Source organism: Hypanus sabinus, chromosome 8 (assembly GCF_030144855.1).
Source record: "Hypanus sabinus isolate sHypSab1 chromosome 8, sHypSab1.hap1, whole genome shotgun sequence".
In the NCBI taxonomy this organism is placed as follows: domain Eukaryota; kingdom Metazoa; phylum Chordata; class Chondrichthyes; order Myliobatiformes; family Dasyatidae; genus Hypanus; species Hypanus sabinus.
In genome coordinates, this window is record NC_082713.1 from 114740927 (window position 1) to 114766875 (window position 25949).

At 43.9% G+C, this 25949-nt stretch overlaps 1 protein-coding gene across 1 annotated transcript in view; it reads right to left on the reverse strand.

The window, feature by feature from the left end:
* dcn (decorin) overlaps positions 1-25949 on the reverse strand; it is a 78191-nt gene that overhangs the window by 40101 nt on the left and 12141 nt on the right. Inside the window, exon 2 of the mRNA XM_059977641.1 lies at positions 14317-14530. Within this exon, the coding sequence (XP_059833624.1) occupies positions 14317-14500 (184 nt within the window). The 5' untranslated portion in view covers positions 14501-14530. The remainder of the gene's footprint in view (positions 1-14316; positions 14531-25949) is intronic.

A 25949-nucleotide genomic window follows, 5' to 3' on the forward strand; every position in this document is an offset into this window, starting at 1 on the left:
TTTGCCTCTGACCCGTGTCGTACCACTTGGCAGGATTTGTAATGGATGCTCTGTTACCTCCCACTTTCCAAAGATGTACAGTTAAGGTTAAGGTCAGTAAGCTGTGGGCATGTTGGCGACACTCACGAGACCGCCCCCAGAACATGTCGGACAGAGTTTGCCATTGACACAACCGGCACATGTCGCTTCTTCCTCAAGCTGTCAGGCTTCTGAACATGCTGCTCCCACCCAGTACACATTATTTATGATAGTGCCAGTAGCACTATACTGTGTATATTTAACTATATGTCGTATATGCACTTAATGCCAACTTGTACATTTGCAGATAATATTATTGTGCTAATATTATTTTATGTGCTATATGTGATATATGTACTGTGTTTTTCACCTTGGTCCCTGAGGAACATTGCTTCATTTAGCTTTGTGCATATGTACATTTGAATGACAATGAACTTGATAATGAATGGCATGTGACAAAGCTAATCTTTATCATTCTCAGAGTGTGGGGGTATTTAAAAGGGCGCTCTGCAGCGGCACACAAAATGCTGGAAAAACCCAGCAGGTACGGCAGCATCTGCATAAGGAAGTGGGCTGTATGGACTATCGGCATTTTGGGCCAGGACTTTTTGTCAGGATTGGAATGAAAGGAGGGGGTAACCGGTATGAAAAGGTGAAGGGATGGGGTAGAATAGGAGCTGGCAGTTGATGGGTGAATCCAGGTGAGCAGGGGTGTTGATAAACAGGAGAGTGGGAATGTGACGGACAGTAAGGCTCCACAACAGGTAGTCAAACAGCCCAACACATTACCGGCACCAGCCTACCCGCATCGAGGACGTGCATACAGAAAGGTGCCAGGAAAGGGCCAGTAACATCGTGAAGGGCCTCCCCCACCCTTCTCATGGACCGTTCGTCCTACTCCCATCAGGGAGGAGGCTACATAACATCCATGCCAGGACCACCAGACTCAAAGAACAGTTACTGTTCCCAAGCAGTAAGACCTCCGTTCTCTAACTCCACCACGACTTTATTATTTCCTGTCAGTCACGTTATGCATAGACACTCCTATGCCGAGCATCACTTTATAGACATACAAAAAATTCTATGTACATAAGCTATCGTATGTATTTATATTTGAGTTTTTTATTGTGTTCTTTACTTTATTTTATGTGGGTTTTTTTTGTACTGCATTGAATCTGGAGTAACAGTTATTTTGTTCTCCTCTTCTCATGCATACCGGACAGGGCACGAAGCAATGCTGAATCTCGAGAGCTGAGAGAAGGCAGGTGGAGATGACAAAGGGCTGCGGAAAATGGACAGAACACCAGGGAATAGCGATGAGCGGAGGAAGCAAAACACCTCTCCCACACCATCTTCCCTTTCCTTTCTTCCTCTTGAATTTATCCATCTTCTCCTTAAAAATAATTCTCCGGTATTCTGAAGGTTAAGAGTCAAGCACAATAGCACAGAAGTCAAGAGTACAGCGCTTGCTGCCTGGGTTCAATTCCCGCCGCTGCCTGTGAGAAGTTCTTTGTGTGACCCAGTGAATTTGCTTGGGGTGCTTCAGTTTCCTCCGACACCCCAAAGGCATGATAGGCCATCGGGGTTTAAATGGGCAGCGGGGGTGGGTCATTGGAACAGGAGGACCTGCTACCATGCTAAATCCCTCAACAAATAAATAAATAAATAAATACTGCAAGGCCAGCTGTATCAACTTGCCCATTTGTGTTTTTGTAGAGTTCAGTGTTGCGCTTTGTAAAAGTAATCAGTCACTTCAGTGCTTTAAATAGAATTACTCAACAGAATAAACACCAGTAAAATCCATTCGCAGGACTCATCACAAACAGGCTGGCTTCCAAATTGTATTCATGAAGAACTAGTCTCAAATAATTATTCATTAAACGTTCACATTGTACATAAAAATACAAGTAAAAACACAAGTACAGAAAAGGTACATGAAAAATGTTTGGGTCCTGCTCATCGTTAAGTTTTGATAAGAGAAGAAGTTCATTTCTCAAAGATAATTATGCTATTGGTAACTGTTTGAACCATAGAACCATAGAACATTACAGCACAGAAACAGGCCTTCTGCCCTTCTTGGATGTGCCGAACCATTTTTCTGCCTAGTCCCACTGACCTGCACCTGGCCCATATCCCTCCATACCCCTCTCATCCATGTACCTGTCCAAGCTTTTCTTAAATGTTAAAAGTGAGCCTGCATTTACCACTTCATCTGGCAGCTCATTCCACACTCCCACCACTCTCTGTGTGAAGAAGCCCCCCCCAATGTCCCCTTTAAACTTTTCCTCTTCACCCTTAACTCACGACCTCTTTTTTTTCTCCCCTGGCCTCAGTGGAAAAAGCCTGCTTGCATTCACTCTATTGATACCCATCATAATTTTATACACCTCTATCAAATCTCCCCTCATTCTCCTACGCTACAGGGAATAAAGTCCTAACCTATTCAACCTTTTTCTGTAACTCAGTTTCTCAAGTCCTGGTAACATCCTTGTAAACCTTCTCTGCGCTCTTTCAACCTTATTAATATCCTTCCTGTAATTAGATGACCAAAACTGCACACAATACTCCAAATTCGGTCTCACCAATGTCTTATACAACCTCACCATTACATTCGAACTCTTATACTCAATACTTTGATTTATAAAGGCCAATGTACCAAAAGTTCTCTTTACGACCCTATCTACTTGTGTTACTTAATCCCCTGGAAGCTTTATCTGCAGCTTGCTGCAACCCCCACTGGACCACCTACAATTCGCCTACCGACACAATCGATCAACAGATAACACAATAGCCACAGCTCTACACACCGTCCTTACACATCTGGAGAAGAAGGATGCTTATGTGAGAATGCTGTTCTTGGATTACAGTTCAGCATTCAACACCACGATTCCCTCCCGGCTTGACAAGAAGCTCAGAGACCTCAGCGTTGACCCTGTCTTGTGTAGCTGGATCCTGGACCTCCTGTCAAATAGCCGGCAGGTGGTAAGAGTGGGCTCCCTCATCTCTGTCCCTCTGACCCTCAACACAGGTGCCCCTCAGGGCTGTGTACTAAGCCTCCTCCTTTACTCTGTGTATGCCCATGACTATGTCACTACCCACAGCTTGAATCTATTAAGTAAATTTGCTGAGGATACTACATTGATTGGCCTTATCTCAAATAATAATGAGGCAAACTACAGAGAGGTCATCACTCTGACACAGTGGTGTCAAGAAGACAACCTCTCCCTCAACGTTGCAAAACAAAGGAGCTGGTCGTGGACTACAGGAGGAATGGAGACAGGCTCGCCCCTATTGACATCAGTGGATCTGGGGTTGAGAGGGTGAACAGCTTTAAATTCCTCAGCATCCACATCACTGAGGATCTCATGTGGTCTTTACCAAGTGTGTGGTGAAAAAAGTAAAACAGCGCCTCTTTCACCTCAGATGGTTGAGGAAGTTCGGCATGAGTCCCCAGATCCTAAGGACTTTCTACAGGGGCACAGTTGAGAGCATACTGACTGGCTGCATCACTGTCTGGTATGGGAACTGCAGAGAGTTGTGCAGACAGACCAGCGTATCTGTAACTGTGAACTTCTCATGATTCGGGACATTTATAAAGACAGGTGTGTAAAAAGGGCCCAAAGGATCATCGGGGACCCAAGTCACCCCAACCACAACTGTTCCAGCTGCTATCATCAGGGAAACGGTACCGCAGCATAAAACTCAGGACCAACAGGCTCCGGGACAGCTTCTTCCACCAGATTGATTAATTCATGCTTAGAAATTGTATTTCTAAGCTATATTGACTGTTCTGTTGTACATACTATTTATTACGTTAATATAATTTGCCCATTGCACATTCTGGCAGAGACGAAATGTAAAGATTTTTACTCCTCACGTATGTGAAGGATGTAAGAAATAAAGTCAATTCAATTCAATTCAAGAGCAGAGTCTAACAACCAGTTTCTCTGGCAGAGCACTACTCTCTGCAACTGTGCAACGAGACCTTTGGTAAAGTAAGGGTGAACACCAAGGTGAAACAGATTAAGTGAGGAGGAGCAGTGTGTAGAATGGAGACTGCGTAATTAGGATTGGGTTAGACACTAAGATGCAATTGCCCAGAATCTAATGATGAATTACTCAGCTGCAGGACCTCGGAATATGTACCCAGAAGCAGACAGGTTGCTTCAAAAAGATTATTTCTATTTTATTTCTGTCGTAAACTGTGCAGAGTAATTGAATGTTTCTGATCAGGGATCGTGGAATGATTTGTCATCCACCACTAATTGCAGCCCCTGACGGAGCAGAGAGACGGGCTGGGCCATTTCAGAGGCAGTTTAGGGGTCAACTGTTCTGAAGGTCAGGAATCAGTGGGCAAAGACATTAGATTCCATTCTTTTGAAGTCAAGTAATGGTCTACCTGTGCCATGTGCTAGCGAGACTAGAAATAGGAAGACGATACAGTTTAGCTAAGGAGATGATGCAGGACGGAGGGTTTCAGAGTTTTGGATCATTGGGCCCTTTTCCAGGGTAAGAGGGACCTGTGCAGATGAGATAGTTTGTACCTGAATTGGAGAGGGACCGTTCTCATTGTAGAAAGAATTCCTAATTCTGCTCCGGTGGAGAGGAGGGGTTTGGTGGTTTATACTAGAGTTGTAGAGAGTTGGGAATGAAAGCACCAGAGCAGATAGTGGAGTGGTTGTGGGGAAAATAGGTGTTAGGTCTGCATACGAAAACAGGAATGAAAACATTGAGCATGGTTGGACTAATAGTCTGAGTTGCATCTCTTTCGATGCAGAAAGTATTGTAGGTAAAGCAGACGAGCTTGGAGCATGGATCAGCTTGCGGAATTATGACGTGATAGACAGTAGTGAGACTTGGTTGCAGGAGGGGCAGGATTGGCAGTGCAGTGTTCTGGAGTTCCATTGTTTTAGACGTGATAAAGCAGGAGGGACTACAAGGGGAGGGGTAGCATTACTAGTCAGAGAAAACATTACATCAGTGCTCAGTCGGTACAGACTGGAGACCTTGTCTACTGAGGCTATATGAGCAGGGCTGAGGAATAAGAAAATGGTGACCATGTTAATGGATTATATTATAAACTAACCAATAGTCAGTGAGACCTAGAGGAGCAAATTTATAGAGATAGCAGACAGGTGCAAGAAAAATAAGGTGGTGATAGTTGGTGATCTTAAACTTACCACATATCAGACCATAGGACTACAAGACAGGACCAGAATCAGACTATTCAGCACGTTGAGTCAGCTCTGCCATTCCATCATGGCTGATTTATTAAACCTCTCAAACCCATTCTCCTGCCTGCTCCCCCTAACCTTTGATGCCCTGACTAGCCGAGAACCAGTCAACCTCTGCTTTAAATATATTCAATGACCTTGCCACATGGCTAAAGAAATGCCCCCTCATCTCTGTTCTAAATGGACGTCCCTCTATTCTGAGGCTGTGCCCTCTGGTCCTAGACTCACCCACCATGGGAAATATCCTTTGCTCATCTGTTCTAACAAGGACTTTTGATATACGATATATTTCAATGAGATCCCCCCCCCACATTCTTTTAAACTCCAGCAAGTACAGGCCCAGAGCCATTAAACAGGCCTCATGCATTAACCCTTTCATTCCCACAATCATTTTCATGTACCTTCTCTGGACCCTCTCCAAAGCCATCACAATCTTTGTTAGATAAGCGACACAAAACTGCTCACCATACTCCAGTTATGGTCTGGCCAATGCCTTATAAAGCCTCAGCATTACATCTTTGCTCTTATATTCTATTCCTCCCAACAAGAGCCCTAACATTGAATTCACCTTCCTTACCATCGACTCAACTGGCAAGTTAACCTTAAGGGAATCCTGCACAAGGACTCCCAAGTCCTTCAGCGCCTCTGATTTTTAAATTTTCTCCCTGTTAGAAGATAGTTTATACTTATATTCCTCTTACCAAAGTGCATTACCATCCATTTCTCCACACCATAATGTAGGTTTTCGCAAAAAAAACTAAGTGTGTTTTATGTTTAACGCTCAAAGCAGCTGCACAGGTTGACTCTGTGGTTAAGAAGGCGTACAGTGTATTGGCCTTCATCAATTGTGGAACTGAATTTAGGAGTTGAGAGGTAATGTTGCAGCTATATAGGACCCTAGACAGACCCCACTTGGAGTACTGTGCTCAGTTCTGGTCACCATACTATAGGAAGGATGTGGAAGCCATAGAAAGGGTGCAGAGGAGATTTACAAGGATTTGCTTGGATTGGGGAGCATGCCTTATGAGAATAGGTTGAGTGAACTCAGCCTTTACTTTTTGGAGTGACAGAGGATGAGAGGTGATCTCATGGAGGTGTACAAGATAATGAGAGGCATTGATCGTGTGGATAGTCAGAGGCTTTTTCCCAGGGCTCAAATGGTTGCCACAAGAGGACACAGGCTTAAGGGGCTGGGGAGTAGGTACAGAGGAGATGTCAGGGGTAAGTTTTTTACTCAGAGAGTGGTGAGTGCATGGAATGGGCTGGCGGCAATGGTGGTAGAAGCGGATACGATAGGATCTTTTAAGAAACTTTTGGATAGGTACATGGAGCTTAGAAAAATAGAGGGCTAAATGTAAGCCCAGTAATTTCTAAGGTAGGGACATGTTTGGCACAACTTTGTGGGCCGAAGGGCCTGTATTGTGCTGTAGGTTTTCTATGTTTCTATGTTTAAACCTGTAACACATTTTATTGAACTCCCAAAATGTACACAACAAAATCACGCTAAAAACCTTCTACATAATAACATCAACACGTCAGACTAGCCTCTTAAAACGAAACCCCAGCTCAATGTTGGTGTTTGTATTTATGCACATTTCTCCCAGTTACATTACCATACACAGCACCCTGTCCCTGGAATTCACTACAACCAGCATTGTGAGCCCGTCTGGAGCTCGGCTCGGGTCCTGTGTTCCAAGGGTGGAGGAACAGGAGATGCCTCTGGCTTATCCAGAGGTGCATTGACATGCTCGTGGTTATGTGGTGACACCAGGAGCATGGTAGTGGAATACTCCAAATCCTGGTGGGCTGGTTTAAGGCAATCTACCAAAATACATTTAGTTTTACCCCTCTTATCTAAGATGAAAGTCTCTTCTCCTCCTTCTAAATTGCAGAATGGGCCATTGTAAGGGGGCCTGAGGGGAAGTTGGTGGTGGAGAAAAACAAATGAGGCGGACTGCATGTGAACCGGGACCCAAACATGATGGGAGGCAGGAATAGGTTAAAGGGAATTGAATTCACTGAGGAGGGTGAAATGCTGTTCAGAGGCCGACATGCCAGTCATGGCATCAGGAATAAATCATCTGGCACTCGTAAATGATGCCCGTATACCAACTCAGCCACAGAAGTTTGCAGCTGTTCTGAGCTCCAGCCGGACCCACGGGAGACAATTGAGCCAGCACTCGTTGGTCAGGGAAGCCCTCAGAGCAGCCTTTAAGGGGCAGTGAAATTGCTCGTATAGGCCATTGGACTGCGGGAGATACACTACGGTGTGGTGTAGCCTTATGCCGAGGTTCTGGGCCATGGAATTGGGGTCAGAGGAAATATCAGATGGGGTGCCAAATCGAGTAACCCAGGTGCTGATGAACTCTCGAGCCACTATTGTGGATATCATTGATGCTACAGGGATAAGCTCTGGGCACTGGAGGTATGGTCCACCATGGTAAGGAGATGCGTGAAACCACAGGAGAGGGAAGAGGACCAACAAGGTCCACATTGACATGGTCAAACCATTGCTCAGGGACCTCACAGGCGTCAATTGTGCCTGAACATGATGGTTAATTCTTGCCCACTGGTACTCCACACAGGCTGCGGTCCAATCATGCACATCCTTTCCGGCTTTGCCAAACAAACTTCAGTGCATCCAGTTTCTGTGAGGCCTTCCAGCCCGGATGTAAAGAGGCCACGTGTGGAGTCGAAAACAGTCTGTCTCCAGTTTGTAGCCCTGATGAGGCCAGAGCAACTGGTTGAAACGTCGCACAGGAGGGAATACCCAGCTTCTCCCAACTTGATGTCAGCCAACCACAGGCCTGTGACTGCTGTTCGGTAAGCCTGGACTTCTGGGTCAGCTGCCATGCTGGCATAGTCAATCACTATGTGTGCAGGTCCAACAGCTGGCCATGAGAGGCAATCAGCCCAGGGATTATTTTTCCCTTTGATATGTTGTATATCCAATGTGAACTTGGATATGTAGGCCGGGTGGTGTTGCTGCAGTGCAGATCAAGAATCTGATACTTTGACCATCACGTGCAGGAAAGGTTTGTGGTCAATGAACATTGTAAAGTAACAAAGAAAATGAAAATTGTGGACAGCCAGATAGAGACTGGGAAGCTCACGGTCAAAAGTGATCTTTCGCGGGGGTGGGGGGGGGGGTAATGGAGATGCTAGCTGAAGAAGGCGAGGGGCTGACTCACACCTCCGACCATCTGCTCATGCACAGCACCCACAGCATAGTCTGAGGTATCAGTAGTACTGGCTATGGGTGCACTGGGGAGCGGGTCTGCCAGTAGGGTTGCATTAGAAAGAGCTGCTTTGGTGTCATCAAATGCGCTAGTCATGCCTACTGACCAGTCAAGCATGTAATTAGATGCCTTGCCTTTAAGTGCTTTGCACAGGGGAGGCATAAGTTCAGCAGCTTGGGGAATGAAGCAGTGATAGAAGTGTAGTTTTTTAGCAGTGTGGGGTGGTGGGTAATCCATAATAGTGGATAGCTTTGTTGGGAGAAGTTTTGCACCTTCTGCGGGGATGCGATGGCCAAGAAAGTCAGTGGTTGACAACCCAGACAGGCATTTAGCAGGGTTAATAATCAACCCAGGTTGGCTTAAGCACTGGAAAAGTGTGCGGAGATGAGATGTGTGTTTGGATTTGGACGCACTGGTGACAAGTATGTCATCTAGGCAAACAAAATGAGAATCTAAGTCTTTAATGCAGAGTCCATCAGCCGTTGGAAAGTCTGTGCTGCAGTTTTTCAGCACAAACAGCATGTGCAGAAACTCAGAAAGGCTATACGGGTTATCACAGCTGTTCTGGGAAAGTCCTCCTCCGAGCACACAGGCACCCAATAGTAGCCATTAACCAGATCAACTTTGGAAAGAATTAACTTTTCAGCTAAACGTTCTGAAAACTCTTGGATATGTGGGACTGGGCTGGGTTACGATCGGGGGTGATGGCCACATTAAGGCGTCAGTAATCACCACATGATTGGCAACCACCTTTGGACTTAAGAACCACATGAAGGGGCAAAGTCCAGGGGCTATTCAACTGGCATACAAGGTAAAACTCCTGCCAGGGTCTTTCACCCTTACAGTTTCTTAACTCAACCCACAAGGATTCTACATCTTCTGATCTCATGCCACCTCTTTCTAAGGATTTGATTTCATTTTTTTACCAACAGAGCCATGCCACTCTCTCTGCCTACCTGTCTGTCCTTTCGATACAACGTGTATCCTTGGACGTTAAGCTCCCAACTACGATCTTCTTTCAGCCACAAATCAGTGATGCCAACAACATCATACCTGCCAAACTCTAATTGCACTGCAAGATAATCTATCGTATTCTGCATGCTGCACGCATTCAAATATAATACCTTTAGTCCAGTATTCATCAACCTTTTCAATTTTGCCCCCATGTTACAATTCAATTCACCCCACAGACGGCAATGTTGCCCTGTCATCTGTCTGCCCATCCTCACAGTCTCGCTGCATACTGCATCGACTTCTGTACCAATTGTCCCACTCTGAGACCCCTCACTGCCAAAACCCTCCCCAACAACTCTAGCAAACTGCTCACAAGGATATTGGTCCCCCTTGGATTCAGGTGTAACCTAGCCGTTTTTTTTACGTTATACCTTTCTCAGACGAGATCCCAAATACCTAGAAATCTGGAACACTGCCCCCTGCACCCCTTCCTCAGCCACTCATTCATCTGCTCCAACATCCTATTCCTGCCTTAACCAGCACCTGGTACTGGGAGAAATCCAGAGATTAACACTTTGAATGTCTTGCTCATCGGCCTCTTCCTTAACTCCATATAATACCCACTGTGCTGACCTCTTGCCCCTTTCTACTTGTGTCATTGGTGCCATTGTGCACCATGACCTTGGGCGACTCACCTTTCCTCTTGAGAATCTTCTGCAGCCATTCTGAGACGTCTGGGACCCTAACACCAAACTGGCTTGCCTTCAGCAGACACGGAACCTGTTGTCTGCCCCAAACTATTGAGTTTCCTGTCACTATCACTTTGCCTGCTGAGCCTCAGAGCTGGTCTGGCTACCTCTGCTGTGGCCTGATAGATCACCCCCCCCCACCCCCGCAGTGGTGTTCAAAGGGGTATACTTGCTGCTGAGGGGAATGGCCACTGCACTGAACGCTTACTCCCCCTGGCTTCTCCTAGTGGTTTGAAGCCTGCACTCTGAATGTGACCACCTCAGTAAAAGTGGCACCTCTGAAGGATTCAGTCTCCCGGATGGTCCTGAGTTCATGCAGCTCCAGCAGCTTGATCTTGTTAGTCAGGAGCTGATGTTGGGTGTACTTCCTGCAGATGTAGTCAGCAGAGAGACCACTGGGTATCCTGAAATCCAACATCCCCACAGGAGGAGCAGTCCTCTGCCTCAGCTACCATCCTGCCTGCACTTGGTACACCTCTAACTTCTAGCCTGCACCTGTTCTCGTCCAAGCCAGTTGATGAAGAGTCCTTAAAAGTGTGTTCACAGGTTGTGGGAACATTTCAGTGACGAGATGAGTGAAGTTATCGCCTTTGGTTCAAGAGCCTGATGGTTGAGGGGTAATAACAGTCCTGAACCTGGCTTCCTGTACCTTCTTCCTGATGGCAGTAGGGGTAAGAGAGCATGGCCTGGATGACTGGTCGCTGCTTTCCCGTGACAATGCCCTGTGTAGACATGCTTAATGGTGGAGTGGAGGGCTTTCCCCATGATGCACTGGGCAGTATCCACCACTCTTTGTAGGCTCTTCCATTCAAAGGCCCTGGTGAATCCATACCCGGCCCTAATGCAACCAGTCAAACTACCCTCCACCACACATCTATAGAAGTTTGTCAATATTTTAGATAACATGATGAATCTTGGCAAACTTCTAAGAAGGAAGGGGTGCTGTTGTGGTTTTGTGTTTTGTTTATTGTTAGCATGTATACAGTTTACCCTGTGAACTTTACATGAGCAAAGAAATCCTGGTGTATGTGACAATAAACTAAACTGAATCAGTACTATCAACAGTGGAATGATTACAAAAGTATCACAGGGGTTTGCAAGACTAAACGAGTAAACTGGCATATTATTGTCACATGCGCTGAGGTTCTATGAAAAAGTTCATTCTGCAAGCCTTCCATACAGGTCATTTCATCACGAGTTCGATGAGAGAGCTGCACTTTCACATCTACACTTCGATAGATGCACAGTAGAGAGCATCCTGGCAAGCTGCATCACTGCCCGGTACAGAAGCTGCACTGTGACAGACAGGAAGGCTCCGTAATGGGGAGTCAGGGCTGGCCAACACATCACCGGCACCAACCCACCTCACATCAAGGACGTGCATACAGACAGGTGCCAGGAAAGGGCCAGTAACATCAGGAAAGATCCAACACACCCTGCTCATGGACTGCTTGGCCCTCTCCTATCAGGGAGGAGACTATGCAGCATCCAGGCCAGGACCACCAGACTCAAAATCAGTTACTTTCCCCGAGCAGTAAATCAGATCAACCCATCCACCCACCAACACCACCCCTCTGCACACCCATCTACCACCTCTACTTTATCATTTCCTGTCAGTCCATTATTATTATTGCATATTAGTATAATATTATTCTGTACTTTATTTTAGTTAATATTATTATTTTTTATTATTATTGCTAAGTGTGTTTTTAAATGTTGCTGCTGTAACAAAGCAATTTCCCACTCAGGATCAATAAAGTTATTATTATTATTATTATTATTATTATTATTATTATTATTATTATTATTTACAGACATTCCTGGGCCTAGCATCACTTTAAAGACATACAATCAATTTATGTATATAAGTTATCTTGCGTATTTATATTTTTTGTGTTCTTTATTTTATTGTGATTTTTATGTGCTGCATGAAATCCACAGAAACAATTATTTTATTCTCCTTTTACACTCCTGTACTAGAACTGATTAAGCAACTTTCAATCTTGAGGTAGAAGGGAAAACAATTAGAGAACTACAGAGAAAGGGCAGTGTAGGTAGGCAATAAGGCACAAAGCCAGAATGAGGTGGATAGAGAGGTGAAGAGTCCCTCTCACTGTACTCAGGTACCGCTTGAAGAGTCCAATTACAGTGGAGTAGACGCTGTTCTTGTACCTAGTAGTACATGCTTCAGGATTTTATATCTACTGTCCACTGGGGGAAGGAGGGAGAAGAGAGAATGTTCAGGGTGGGTGGGGTTCTTGGTTACGTTAGCTGCTTTATCGAGTCAGTGAGAAGTGCAGACAGAGTTCCTGGATGGATGGTTTATTTCTGAGCTATGTGCACAACTCTCTGCACTTATCAGGACAAAGGACGTGGAAACAGGAATAAACTTACATAGGGATTATTGAATAGTTTCCCAGAACGATAAATTGGACACTTGACCTCCCAATCTACCTCGTCACGATGCTGCACTTTCTCTGTGGCTTTTGCACTTTACTCTGCATTGTTATTGTTTTGCCATAGTCTAGCCCAATGCACCACGTACTGATTTAATCTGAACAACAAGCTTTGGACTGTTTCTCAGCCCAGGTGACTAATTCCAATTGCAACCAGGTAATGACCAATTCAAAAGGACACCCATTTCAGTTGAATGGAGGAAAGTTCAGGGCAGATTAATTTTTCTTTATACTTACGTAGAGTGGTGGGTGTCTGGAATGTACTGTCAGGGGAGGGGTAGTCAAGGATGATACAACAGGGGCAATTATAACACTTGTAGATAGGCACATGATGTATGAAAAATGGAGGATTAAGAGCTGTGTTGAACAGACTGGTCAGGAGCAGGTTTCTGTGGGTTTATATCTTTGTAACCAATTTTGTAGGGGGATTATAAAGAGGGTCTGGACCCACTGCATCAAAGGTTCAAAGCTTCAAAGGTTAATTTTAATATCAGGGAATGTATACAGTATACAGCCTGAAATTCTTACTCTTCACAGACATCCATGAAACAAAAAACCCCATAGAATGAATGGTATAAACATCAAAGCCCAACGCCCCACCCCAACTACCCTTCACACAAGCAGCCTCAGAAGCATCAACCCTCTCACCCTCCCCCCCACTTGCACCAGTGAAGCATCAAGCCCCCACCCCACTCACCTCCCCACCATGCAAGCAAAAGCTCCCCAAAGAGCCCTTGATCCAGAGCCCATATCCCAGCACTCTGGTCTCTCTCCATCGAGGGAGAGAGAGGTCGCTCCTGCAACAACAAGACCGAAGACCGGCAACTCACTGCTCCAATGTTACAATCCTCCATGTTGTTTCCCCAAGCCAACCCCCCCTCCCCATCCCATCTTGAGGACCAAGAGGCTCTCACTCTCCACCAAGAGAGAGAGGGATCACACGAGAACAGGGCCCTTCAGCTAACGGCAGCCGGCGATCAGCAAACACACCGCCTGCCACCTCGATGTTTCTGTCTCCCTCAGTCTTTCACTGTCTGGATCAGGAACTACAAGGCATCAGATCATAAGTCCTTACAAAGGATTGCAAGGGCTGCAGAGAGAAATATCAAGGTCTCGCTTTCACCCGTCAGAGATATTTACCAGGAGCGCTGCATACACAGGGCACTTAGCATTGTCAACAATCCCTCCCATCCATCCAACAATTCCTTTGAACCACCTCCCCCACCCACCACCATCAGGCAGGAGGTACTGTAGCTTTAGCACAAGGACTGTTAGGATGGGAAACAGCTTCTTCCTCCAGGCTGTGGGACTACTGAACTCCCTGTCACCACTCAGGTCTCATCACACATGAAGTGCCAGTAGCATGATATTGTTGACTTTTTAACTTGTGTCGTAAATGCACCTTATTAGCTGTTAATTTATTTGTGGTGATATTACTTTAAGTGTTGTGTGTGTGAGTTATGTTTACTATGTTGTACACCTTGGTCCAGAGGGATGGGATTTGACGGTACGTATGTGTGCGGTTGAGTGACAGTCGACTGGATTTAAACTTGTACAGCTCAACCTGGTGGGTTAACAGGCCCATACCATGCTGTTTTGTGTTCTATACATTCCGATAGGAACAAGGAAGTCCAGGCACGAAGCAGTTTGCAGTCGCATAGCTTACCCAGGTCAGAACACTGAACCACTCGTAGATGGCACTGACAGCCAAAAGGACACATGGGCATATCGTCATCCGGGGGCAAAGCAGAGCCTTCGTCTTCCAGCATGAACTCGAGGAAGTCCGTCTGTTCAAATGGCCTGGCCCAGCAGGCAGTGAGAAGGAATGCCAAGGATACGAGCACACGCATGATTGATCCCAGGTGGCACCGCAACGTAACCTGGAGTGAGGAAAGGGAACAGAGGTGAAGTACAGTTAACAGCAGAGAAAAAGGTTAAATGGATAGCCACCCATCTCGACATGACCTTTAACCCCTCAAATTAACCATTAGTTTCTCTGTACATGATTGTTCACAATATTTGGGCAGAAATACGGATACAAATGGTTCAGAACAAGGCTTCTCAACCTGGGCTCAAAATTCATAGTAAATCTTATTATCAAAGTACATATATATCACCATATACAACCCTGAGATTCTTTTTCCTGTGAGCATTCTCAGCAAATCTATAGATTAGTAACTATAACAGGATCAATGAAAGATCAATCAGAGTGCAGAAGACAACAAACTGGGCAAAGTCAAATATAAATAAATAGCAATAGAATAAAGGATAATGAGATAAAGAGTCCTTGAAAGTGAGGTCACTGGTTGTGGGAACATCTCAATGATGGGGTAAGTGTGGACCCATCGGTTAATGGTAGGGGTCCATGGCATAAAAAAGGTTGGGAACCTCTGGTTTGGAGGAATATGGGCCAAGCGTGGGCAAATGCAACTAGCTTAGGTGGAAATCTTGGTCGGCATGGATCGGTTGGGCTGAAAGAGGGAGTGGAGGCATAGTGGCCAGTGCGATAGCTCTACAGCAGTCACAGATTGGGCTTTGGTTCCCACTGCTGTCCGTAAGGAGTTTGCACTTTCTCCCAGTTACTGCACAGGTTACTCCGGGTGCTTCTGTTTCCTCCCACATTCCAAAGACATACAGGTTAGAGTCAGTAAGTTGTGGACGTACTGTATCGGAACTGGAAGTGTGGCAACGCTTGAGGGTCACCTCCGGCACAATCTTTGCTGATTTGATTCTATGCAAACAACGTGTTTCACTGTATGTCTCAATGTTCTGATGTACACGGCAAATAAAACTAATCTAATCTAATTTACAGATGTAGAGTCAAAGACACTACTCCACAGAAACAGGCCCTTTGGCCCATCTAGTCTATGCTGACTATTAATCTGACTAGTCCCATCAACGAGCTTGCACCTAGACCTTAGCCCACTATACCCCTCCCATCCAAGTGTTTATCCAAATTTCTCTTAAATGTTGCAATCAAACCCATATTCACCACTTCCACTGGCAGCTAGTTCCACACTTTCACCACCCTGAGTGAAGAAGTTCCCTTTTTTGTCCCCCTTAAACAGATTACCTTTCACCCTTAACCTATGACCTCTAGTTCTGGTCTCATCCAATCCCAGTGGAAAAAGCCTGTTTGCATTTACCCTGCTTGTACCCCTCATAATTTTGTATACCTCCTCTCATTCTCCTACGCTCTAGAAAATAAAGTACCTATTCAACCTTTCAAGGCGAATCGGAGGAGAAATTCTTCAGTCAGAGGGTGATGCAAGTGTGGGATGAGCTGCCAGCAGAAGTGGGTTGAACTGTAACATTTAAGAGAAGTTTGGATAAATAGATGGATAAGGGCTACAGTCCAGGTGCAGGCCGATGGGACCAGGCGAAATAATAGTTCAACATGGACTAGATGGGCCGAAAGGCCTCTCTCTGTGCTGTAAAACTATGACCCATTCTGCCTCTAACTCCCCAAGTTTCCTCCAACAGCTCCTGCTAACCTACAATGTTGCAACACAGTAGTGCTAATACCTGGGGGCTTCTGGTCTAAGTCATTACATCCTGTCATTAGATTTGGTTTAATGGTTTGGAATCCCTTCACAGTAAGGTACCTTCATCCCACCAAACTGAGAAGTTCTCACCAAGTACAAAGATAAAAAGGGCAATAAACGGTGTTTCTTTCAGGAGATGCTACATTCTTTCAACAAAATGAAAGAAAGTTATCCCTTGAAAGCAACAGTTAGTTATAGAATAATACAGCTTGCAAACAATGCATCTATACTGACCAAAATGCCCATCTAGGCTAGTCCTGTTTGGCCATGTTTGGTCACTTCCCACTAAATACTTGCCTTCCATTTCCCTGTGCAAGTATTTTGTAAATATTGTTTGCATACCCCCTTCAACCCTTCCTCTGGCAGCTTGTTCCATATGAGCATCTTGCACTGTGTGAAGAAATTGACTTTCAGGTTCCTTTGAAATCTTTCCCCTCTCACCTGAAATCTCTGCCGTCTAGTGTTGGATTACCTTCCCCAAGGGAAATGCCTGTGCACATTCCTCCTATCTATGTTTGTCATGATTTTACACAACTCTCCCTTGCTCCAACGAATAAAGCCCCACCCTGCCTAACCCCTCCCTATAACTCAGACCTTCAACTCCATGCAACATTCTCTTAAATCTCAATTTCACGCTTTCCTGCTTAATATTATCTCTCCTACAACAGAGTAACCAAAACCCTACATAATACTCCAATTGCGGCCTTACCAACATCTTGTACAACTGCAACATTACATTCCAACTGAATGACTTGACATGCTCAACACTTTCTTCACTGCCCTGTTGACCTGTGACACCACTTTCAGGAACTGTGTATTTATTCTCCTAATTCACTCTGTTCTACAACACTCCCCAGTGCTCTACCATTGACTTTGAAATTCCTACCCTGGTTTGATGTTTCAAAATGCAACACTTCAAATTTATCTTGATTAAACACCATCTGCCATGCCTCGGCCCACTTACCTACCTAATCAAGGCTTGCTTGTAACTTTTGACAGTCGTTTTCACTCTCTATGATACGACTATTTTGATGACATCTACAATCTTTGCATGTGATTAGAATCTGAATCAGGTTATTACGGGCATGTGTCATGAAATTTGTTGACTTAGCAGCAGCAGCTCAATGCAATATATAATATAGAAGAAGAAAAATAATAATTATTATTAACTAAGTAAATCAATTACAGTATACATATATTGAATAGATTAAAAATTGTACAAAGACAGAAATAATATATATTAAAAAAGTGAGGTAGTGTCCAAGGGTTCAATGTCCATTTAGAAATCAGTTGGTAGAGGGGAAAAGCTGATCATGAATTGCTGAGTGTGTGCCTGCTGAGTGAGGACTTCTGTATCTCCTACCTGATGGTAACAGTGAGAAAAGGGCATGTCCTGGGTGCTGGAAGTCCTTAATAATGAACGCTGCCTTTCTGAGACAACGCTCCTTGAAGATGTACTGGGTACTTTGTAGGCTAGTACTGAAGATGGAGCTGACTAGATTTACAACCCTCTGCAGCTTCTTTTGGTCTTGTGCAGTAGGTGCCCCCTCCATACCAGACAGTGATGCAGCCTGTCAGAATGCTCTCTATGGTACAACTATAGAAGTTTTTGAGTGTATTTGTTGGCATGTTGAATCTCTTCAAACTCCTAATGAAGTATAGGTGCTGTCTTGCCTTCTTTATAACTGCATCGATATGTTGGGACCAGGTTAGGTCCTCAGAGATCTTGAAACTGCTCACTCTCTCCACTTCTGATCCCTCTATGAGGGCTGGTATGTGTAGTATAATTTATCCACATCATTTATATAAATGGCAAACAACAATAGACCCAGCAGCAACTAGGCCTTCAGCCCAAAATAGTAATGGAAAAATTTTATTGCCTGCTATAATATAATCCCTTCAGAAATCTCCAGTGTCCTGTTTATAAGAAGGAATATTTTCCATTGGTGGAAATTATAATGGTTCTAAATGCAATAATGGTCACAATATCTAGTTACCGTTTTGAATGAAATGGCACATTCTTCCAAGCAGCAGAAGGAAACGTTATTTTGAAGAAGACTTTTGTAGAATAGATTGTGTAGTTAAGGTTAGCTTTATTTTTCACAGTGAAATGCATTGGGTTACGTCAGCAACCAACACAGGTTCAGGAATCAAAATCAGGTTTAATATCACTGGCATATCTCGTGAATTTAGTTGTTTTAAGGCAGTAGTACTTTGCTATACATAATTAAATAACTAAATTACAATAAGAAACATATTTTTAAAAAGTTAAATTAAATAAGGCTTAAAACAATGTTGCTTATTACAACACCAACGGCTGTGATCGTGGATGTCAGCAGTCTCCAATTACCGCGTCATCTTAACGCTGCCTGCCACAAGTGTCACCGTGCCTCTGACACTGACATAGCATGCCCAGCCCTAAACCACATGTACCTGGAATATGGCAGGAAACCGGAGCACCCAGAGGAAACTCACACAGTCATGGGGAGAACATCCAGACTCCTTACAGACAACAGCAGAAATCAAACCCCAATCAGTGATCTCTGGGCACTCCGAAGCGATCGTGCCAACCGTTACATTACTGTGCTGCTCGGGATTATCCGGAGGCCATTCTCCCACATGAAAACATCAGAGGGTCGGGGATTATCCTTCAGTGTGACCTCTTTATTATAATAATGAATCTTCACATAGTGGTTAATCTGGAATGTTATTCTGAAACTGGGGTTTGTCTGGGTTCCTCCCTACAAACAGCCAAGTTCCCGGGGAATTTAAGGAAATGTTGGTTTAGAATGAAGAAAACCGATTTCAATATTAGTCCGCTCATGGTCAGTGACTCGCCGTTTCCTCAGTCAAAGCCCAAGCAGAACTTATTATCAAAGTATGTATGTGTGTATCAGTATATTTACCTTGAGGTTCATTCCCTTGCAGGCATTCACAGGAAAATAACGAAATGCAACAGATTTACGGAAAGCCAATCATAAACAAAGACTGGCAAACCAGCAATGGTGAAAGATGAACTGTGCAAATAAATAATACTGAGAAGATGAGTTGAAGAGTTCTTGGAAGTGAGCCTGTAGGCTGTGGAATCAGTTCAGAGTAGTGAGGAGTGAAGTTATCCACGTTATCCAGTTCAGGACCCTGATGGTTGAGGGGTAATATCTGCACCTGAACCTGGTGGTGTGGGACCTAAGACCTCCTGCCCAATATTAGTAGCAAGAAGAGAGTAAGGAATGAATGGCAGGGGGGCTTTGATGATGGTTGCTGCTATCTTGTGGCAGTGCTCCATTTAAACAAACTCAGTGATGAGTATGGCCTTACTGTGATGGCCTCGACTAAATTAACACTCTCTGCGGCCTTTCCTGTTACTCGACTTTAGTGTTTCCAAACCAGGTTGTGATGCAACCAGTTCAGATACTCTCCACTGTGCATTTATTGAAGTTTGTCAAAGCTTTTTGTGGCACATTGTTAATACGATGGTACCTATCATATTAAACCAAACATCACTGACAGCAAGTCTGCTGCTCACATTAAGATACACAGTAGTTGTGAGTGAAAGCGTTGAGATCTAACAGCTAACTTGGACAAGAATTGGATAATTGGGCTTGCTACAGAGGTTTAAAACTAAGAAACTAGGATCCCCCCATCCATAAAAACCAAACCATCAAACATCACCTTCCACCAATCACATTTCATTTTCCTGTATTTCCATTAACTCCTCCCAGATTCCAAACCAATCCACATGCAAATTCTAAGGGGCAACTAACCAATCAACTTGCACAACTTTGGGATGTGGGAGGAAACTGGAGCACCGAGAAGAAATCAGACTCATCACGGCCCAAACACGTGATTTTTTGCACTGCACTTTCTCCGTGGCTACCATTTTACTTAACGTACTGTTATTATTTTCTCCTGAACCACCTCAGTGCACCGTGCAAACTATCAGTACGGATGGTATGAAAAATAAAGCTTTTCACTGTAGGTCACTACATAAGACATCAGGGCAGTTAGGAGTCTGCTCCATCGTTCCATCATGGCTGATTTATTATTCCTCTCGATCCCATTCTCTTGCCTTCTCCCCCTAACCTTTGACACCCTGACTAATCAAGAACCCATCAGCCTCTGCTTTAAATATGCCAATGATTTGGCATCCCCAATGTGGTTAACAATGAATCCCACAGATTCGCCACCCTCTGGCTAAAGAAATTCCTCTCCATCTCTGTTCTAAATCCATAGTAACACGAGGGGGAATTACTTTACTCAGAGAGTGGTAGCTGTGTGGAACAAGCTTCCAGTAGAAGTGGAAGAGGCAGGTTCGATATTGTCATTTAAAGTAAAATTGGATAGGTACATGGACAGGAAGGGAATGGAGGGTTATGGGCTGAGTGCAAGTCGGTGGGACTAGGTGAGAGTAAGCGTTCGGCACGGACTAGGATGGCCGAGATGGCCTGTTTCCATGCTGTAATTGTTATATGGCTATATGCTGAGGCTGTGCCCGCTGGTCCTGGACTCCCTCACTATAGGAAACACCTCCTCCATGTCCATTCTGTCCAGGCCCTTCAATATTCAAAAGGTACACGTGACAATAGCAGACCAATTGAACTCACGTATTCACAGGGGGAACATGTGGACTCCGCACAGTCGGCACCTGAGGTCACCGGTACTGTTTTGGTGCTCCTCCATTAGTTGCATTGCTGTTGGACCATGATATCTACCGCAACGGTATTACTGCTCGGGGCACTGGAGTTTGCAGTTCAATTCCAAAGTCCTCTCCAAGGAGTCTGTACGTTCTCCCCATGGAATGTGTGGATTTCCTCTGGGTTCTCCAGTTTCTTCTCACAGTCCAAAGCCTTACTAGTTGGTAAGTTAGTTAGTCAGTGTAAGTTGTCCCGTGATTAGGCTAGGATTAAAATGGGGTTTGCTGCATGGTGTAGCTCGAAGGACCGGAGGGACCTATTCTGTGTTTATCTCAATAAAAAGGAGAAAGGAACACTTACACACACGTTCAGTTTTAATTTACAGTATATAATGCCTCTCATCACTTCAACATTTCCAAAGCATTTTACAACCATACAACAATTCCATGCCAACTACGTTCATCCCAGTTTCTCATATCCATTCAGGCCCTGACCTACATGTACTTCTCCAAGTGCTTCTTAAATGATACTATTGAGTCTACGTCAAACAATTCCGCTGACAGCTCATTCTATACACTGACCACCCTCTGTGTGAAAGAGTTGCCCCCTTGGGTCTCTTTTTAAACCTTTACCCTCTTGCACTAAACCTACACCAAGTTTTGGACTGCCCTTATGCTGGGGAAAAGATTGTTACTGTTTTACCTAATCTGTGTCTCTCATAATTGTAAACACTTCTACAAGGTCATTCCTTATTCTCCTGTGGTGCAAGGAATGAAGATCTACCCTTGTCAATCTCTCACTGTGACTCAGATAAAGTCCTCATAAATCTTCTCTGTACCCTTTCCACTTAAATCATGTCATTCCCATAACAGGGTGACCTAAACTGTACACGATACTCCTCGTGGGGCCTTGCCAATGACTTAGACAACTGCCAGATAGGATCCCAGCTCCTATACTCAGTGCCTTGATTGATACAAGCCAGTTCAATAACTTTTTCACAATCCCATTTACCTGTAACGCTGTTTTTAATGAACTTTACTATGTATTTGTATGCCAAAGTTCCACTGTTGCTTTAGTTCATTTAAGTTTCAATCACCATTTAGAAATGTGACAATCAAGCAGAACACATCAATGTGAATAATTTATATAGGCATTGGTTTATTATTGTCACATATTCTGAGATACAGTTTGTCTTACACACTGTTTGTACAGATCAAATCATTACACGGTGCATTGAGGCTGAACAAGGTAAAACAATGTCATTGGAGAATAAAGTGTAAAAGTTACTGAAAAAGTAGACTCCAGGAATGGAGTGCAATGCCTGAGCTTGACGCTGTTGATGCAATAATGAGGAAGTGGATGGAATTGTTCATAAATCAATCATTTTATTATTATTTCATCCGTCGAGCTCATTTTGTTACATCGCATGTTGGGAAGTGTAAGGGAAGCAATAACAGAAAGCAGGATAAAGTATAACAGTTGCAGAGAAAAGGCAGTGTAATCGGCAATGAGGTGCAAGATCATAGATTGTGAGGCGGAGAGTCCACTCATCATGTCCCAGAGTGCTTCTTACCGAACAAGACATGACACAGAGACATTTAAGGACATCATAACACTGATAACCAAAGGTTTGGTCACCTGCTTGGTTTTATGGAGCATTTTAAAGAAGCAGGCAGTAGGTGGCTGGGACAATAGAAATTTCTTCACCCAGAGGGCAGTGAACCTTTGGACTTGCCTACCTAAGCAGAGGCATATTTGAGACAGATGAAAAGATTACAGGAGGAAGGGAGATCTAATAGATGTTTATAAGGTAAACCTACACTCAGTGGCCACTTTATTAGGTAGAGGAGTGGAACCCAATATGGTCACCTGCTGCTGTAGCCCATCCACCTCAAGACTGTTGAGCATTCAGAGATACTCTTCTGCACACCACTGTTGTAATGCTTGTCGATCCTGTGGCAGCAATTCAATGCATAAAAGCCTGTTGACACGGTCAAGAGGTTCGGATGCTGTTCAGACCAAACATCAGGATGGGGAACAAATGTGATCCAAATGACTTTTACCATGAAATGATTGCTAGTGCCAGACAGGACATTTTGAGCATCTCTGAAACTGTTGATCTTCTGGGATTTTCATGCACGACAATCTCAGGAGTTTACTGACAATGGTGTGAAAATCAAAAATCAGCATACAGTGAGCAGCAGTCCTGTGGGAGAAAATGCCTTGTCGGAGAAGAATGGCCAGACGTTCAAGCTGACAGGAAGGTGACAGTAAATGCCTCGCATCTGCCACTTCCTAACTCTACCCCATATATCTTTGGAATGCTGGAGGAAGCAGGGACACCTGGAAGAAAGCCACACGATCAGAGGGAGAACATACAAACTCCTTACAGACAGTGGCAGATCTTAAGAATAAGAATTGTCATAATATATACACAGCATACACACACCATGAAGGTTTGCCTTCACAGTATGTGACAATGGAGTCAGCTGGGAAAATAGTGACAGAAGAGGCAAGGTGATTGGTGGAACCAACAAAGGGCAGCAGAGTCCACTAAGAAAGGAAGTCGTTAAGTAGAACTAACGATGGTGGGCAGATTGGAAAAGGAAGGGGAGGTGATAGGGGACTCCAAGCTGTGTGTGGGACATGTGGTTGATAATCAATCTGTATTTTTCTTCACAAAATCTACTTTGAGTTTTCAATGCTGACTGACCAACTAAGTTCCTTTAACTGTGTTTTCCTTTGCCCCAGATTCCTGCGTCTGTAGTCTCTTATGTCTACAACACTAAGGACCTTAATTAACAGTTCACAATGCACCAACAGACTTCTTCTGGACACTTCCATCATTATATATCTATTTCTTTTGTTTTGGAACTAATAATCATATTGTACAGAATACAGCCATTCCATCCATCGAGCGCGTGCTAGCTCTCTATCTTGCCCCACCGCTCTGCTTTCTCCCCATGACTGTAACAATTCATGGCTTCAACTATAAATCAAATTTCAAAATCATAGCACTGTACAAGAATATCTCCCAATTCCTGCACTAAGTATCATTCATGATATCATTCACACTGAGTTACTGTTTTCAAAATTACAATTGCAGATACACTTCTAGATCTCCTTTGAACTGATCACAGAAGGTAGCACGCCACATTACTGTGCCAGCAATCAGCGTTGACTGTCTGTAAGGAGTTTGTACATCCTCCCTGTAATCGTGTAGATTTCCTCCAGGTGATTTGGTTTCTTCCCACATTCCAAAGACGTAACAGTTGGGATCATGTTACGTTGATTTGATTTGACGTGAACGACACGTTACACTGTATGTTCCGATGGGCATGTGACAAATAAAGCTAATCTTTAAATCTCTCTCTTTTCTTAGTGAGCAGCCATTATGAGCTATACTCTGTGGAGAGAGCACTGAAGAGGCAGCAGGAAGCTAAGATGACACAGAGATTACAGACAGCCAGACATGTTATCTAACTACCACAAACATCCAGAAATTCCTTGCTGAAACAGTAGTGGATAAATGCAGTCAAAAAAATGTCATATTTCACCCACTGATACTTCATGTAATTCTACACTCTGTTTTTCTGCATAGTTCTTCAATTATGACTAATTACATCTCAGATCCCAACTCCAACATACCAAGATTTCTCCTCATCTTTTAGTAACATTGTGCCACAGTCTCCTTTCCTGGTTTACCTTGGCTCCCAATGTCTGTTTAAAATCCAGCTGTCTTTTAGAACAAAGAACAGTGTGAAGTCATAGAGCACTACAGCACAGAAACAGGCCCTTCAGCCTATTTAGTCTGTGCCAAACTATAATACTGCCTAGTCGCATTGAACTGCACCTGGTCCATAGCCCTCCATATCCCTCCCTGCTTATCCAAACTTCTCTTAGATGTTGAGAATGAGCCCGCATCCACAACTTCCACTAGCAACTTGTTCCACACTTTCACCAGCCTCTGAAAGAATATGTTCCTCAAGTTCCCCTTAAATATTTCACCTAATTTTCATTGATTAATTAGTAATATCATATTAGTAACTTTTTGTGACTGTTACGTTTATTTGCTTTCTTATATGTGCTACATGTGGCTTGTGCTGTGTATGACTGTTGGTGTTGTGTTTTGTACCTTGGCCTTGGAGTAATGCTGTTTCGTTTAACTGTATTCATGAGTATTCATGTATGGTTGAATGACAATTAAACTTGTACTTGAACTTTTTAAGGCAAGAAGGTAAATTTTGATGTTTATTTATATGTATTAATTGCTTTACTATCAAGTATAACAGATATAGATTGAAATAAATGGAGCATTTTAGAAACACTAGTTCAAAAATTAACACTATGTTTTAAAAGATAATTGAAATATAATGTAATCTCAAAATACTATTGTTACTCTAACCGTTTACTATCCAAGTAGTGACATGTACATCAGCTCTCTGAGGATTTCAAAACATATCATCCAACACAAAGCGTTCTCGCAACCGTCCAGCTGGCGCCAAGCTGGAGTGAGACAACATCTTGTAAAAACATCTCACTGCTGTCAGGTTGTAAAAAATATCATTCCCTGCTTCTCTTAGAAGCAAAGATAATCATTATGATTCTTTTTACTGTGGATGGGGTTTAAAGAATTGAGGATCAGCAATGCATGCAGTGTGACAAAAAAACTTTTGCTTATTCCATCTTGGACATGGGTGCCATAGTTTCGCCACCCCCGGTCAGGATGAATTTCGAGACAGTCAATTCAACTAATTTGTTATTCCCTAGCTGTTACCACTTTCAACCTGATAGGAATTCACACAAAATGCTGGAGAAACTTGGTAACTCAGATGGCATCTCTGGAAAGGAATGGAGAGTTGTTGTTTCAGGCCAAAACCCTTCATTAGGACTGGGAAGAAGCCAGAATAAGAAGGTGTAGAGGGGAAGGAGTTTGAGCAGGAGAAGCAGGGTGGGGTGGGGAGGCCGGGGACGGGGGTCTCAGATAGCTGGATGGGGGAGGGGGTGATGAAGTGAGAATCTGGGAAAAGTAAAGGGCTGAAGAAGTGGAGAGTGGACCTTGGGAGAAAAGGAAGAAGAGATACCAGAGAGAGGAGAAGAGAAGGGGTAAGAAGGAAGTA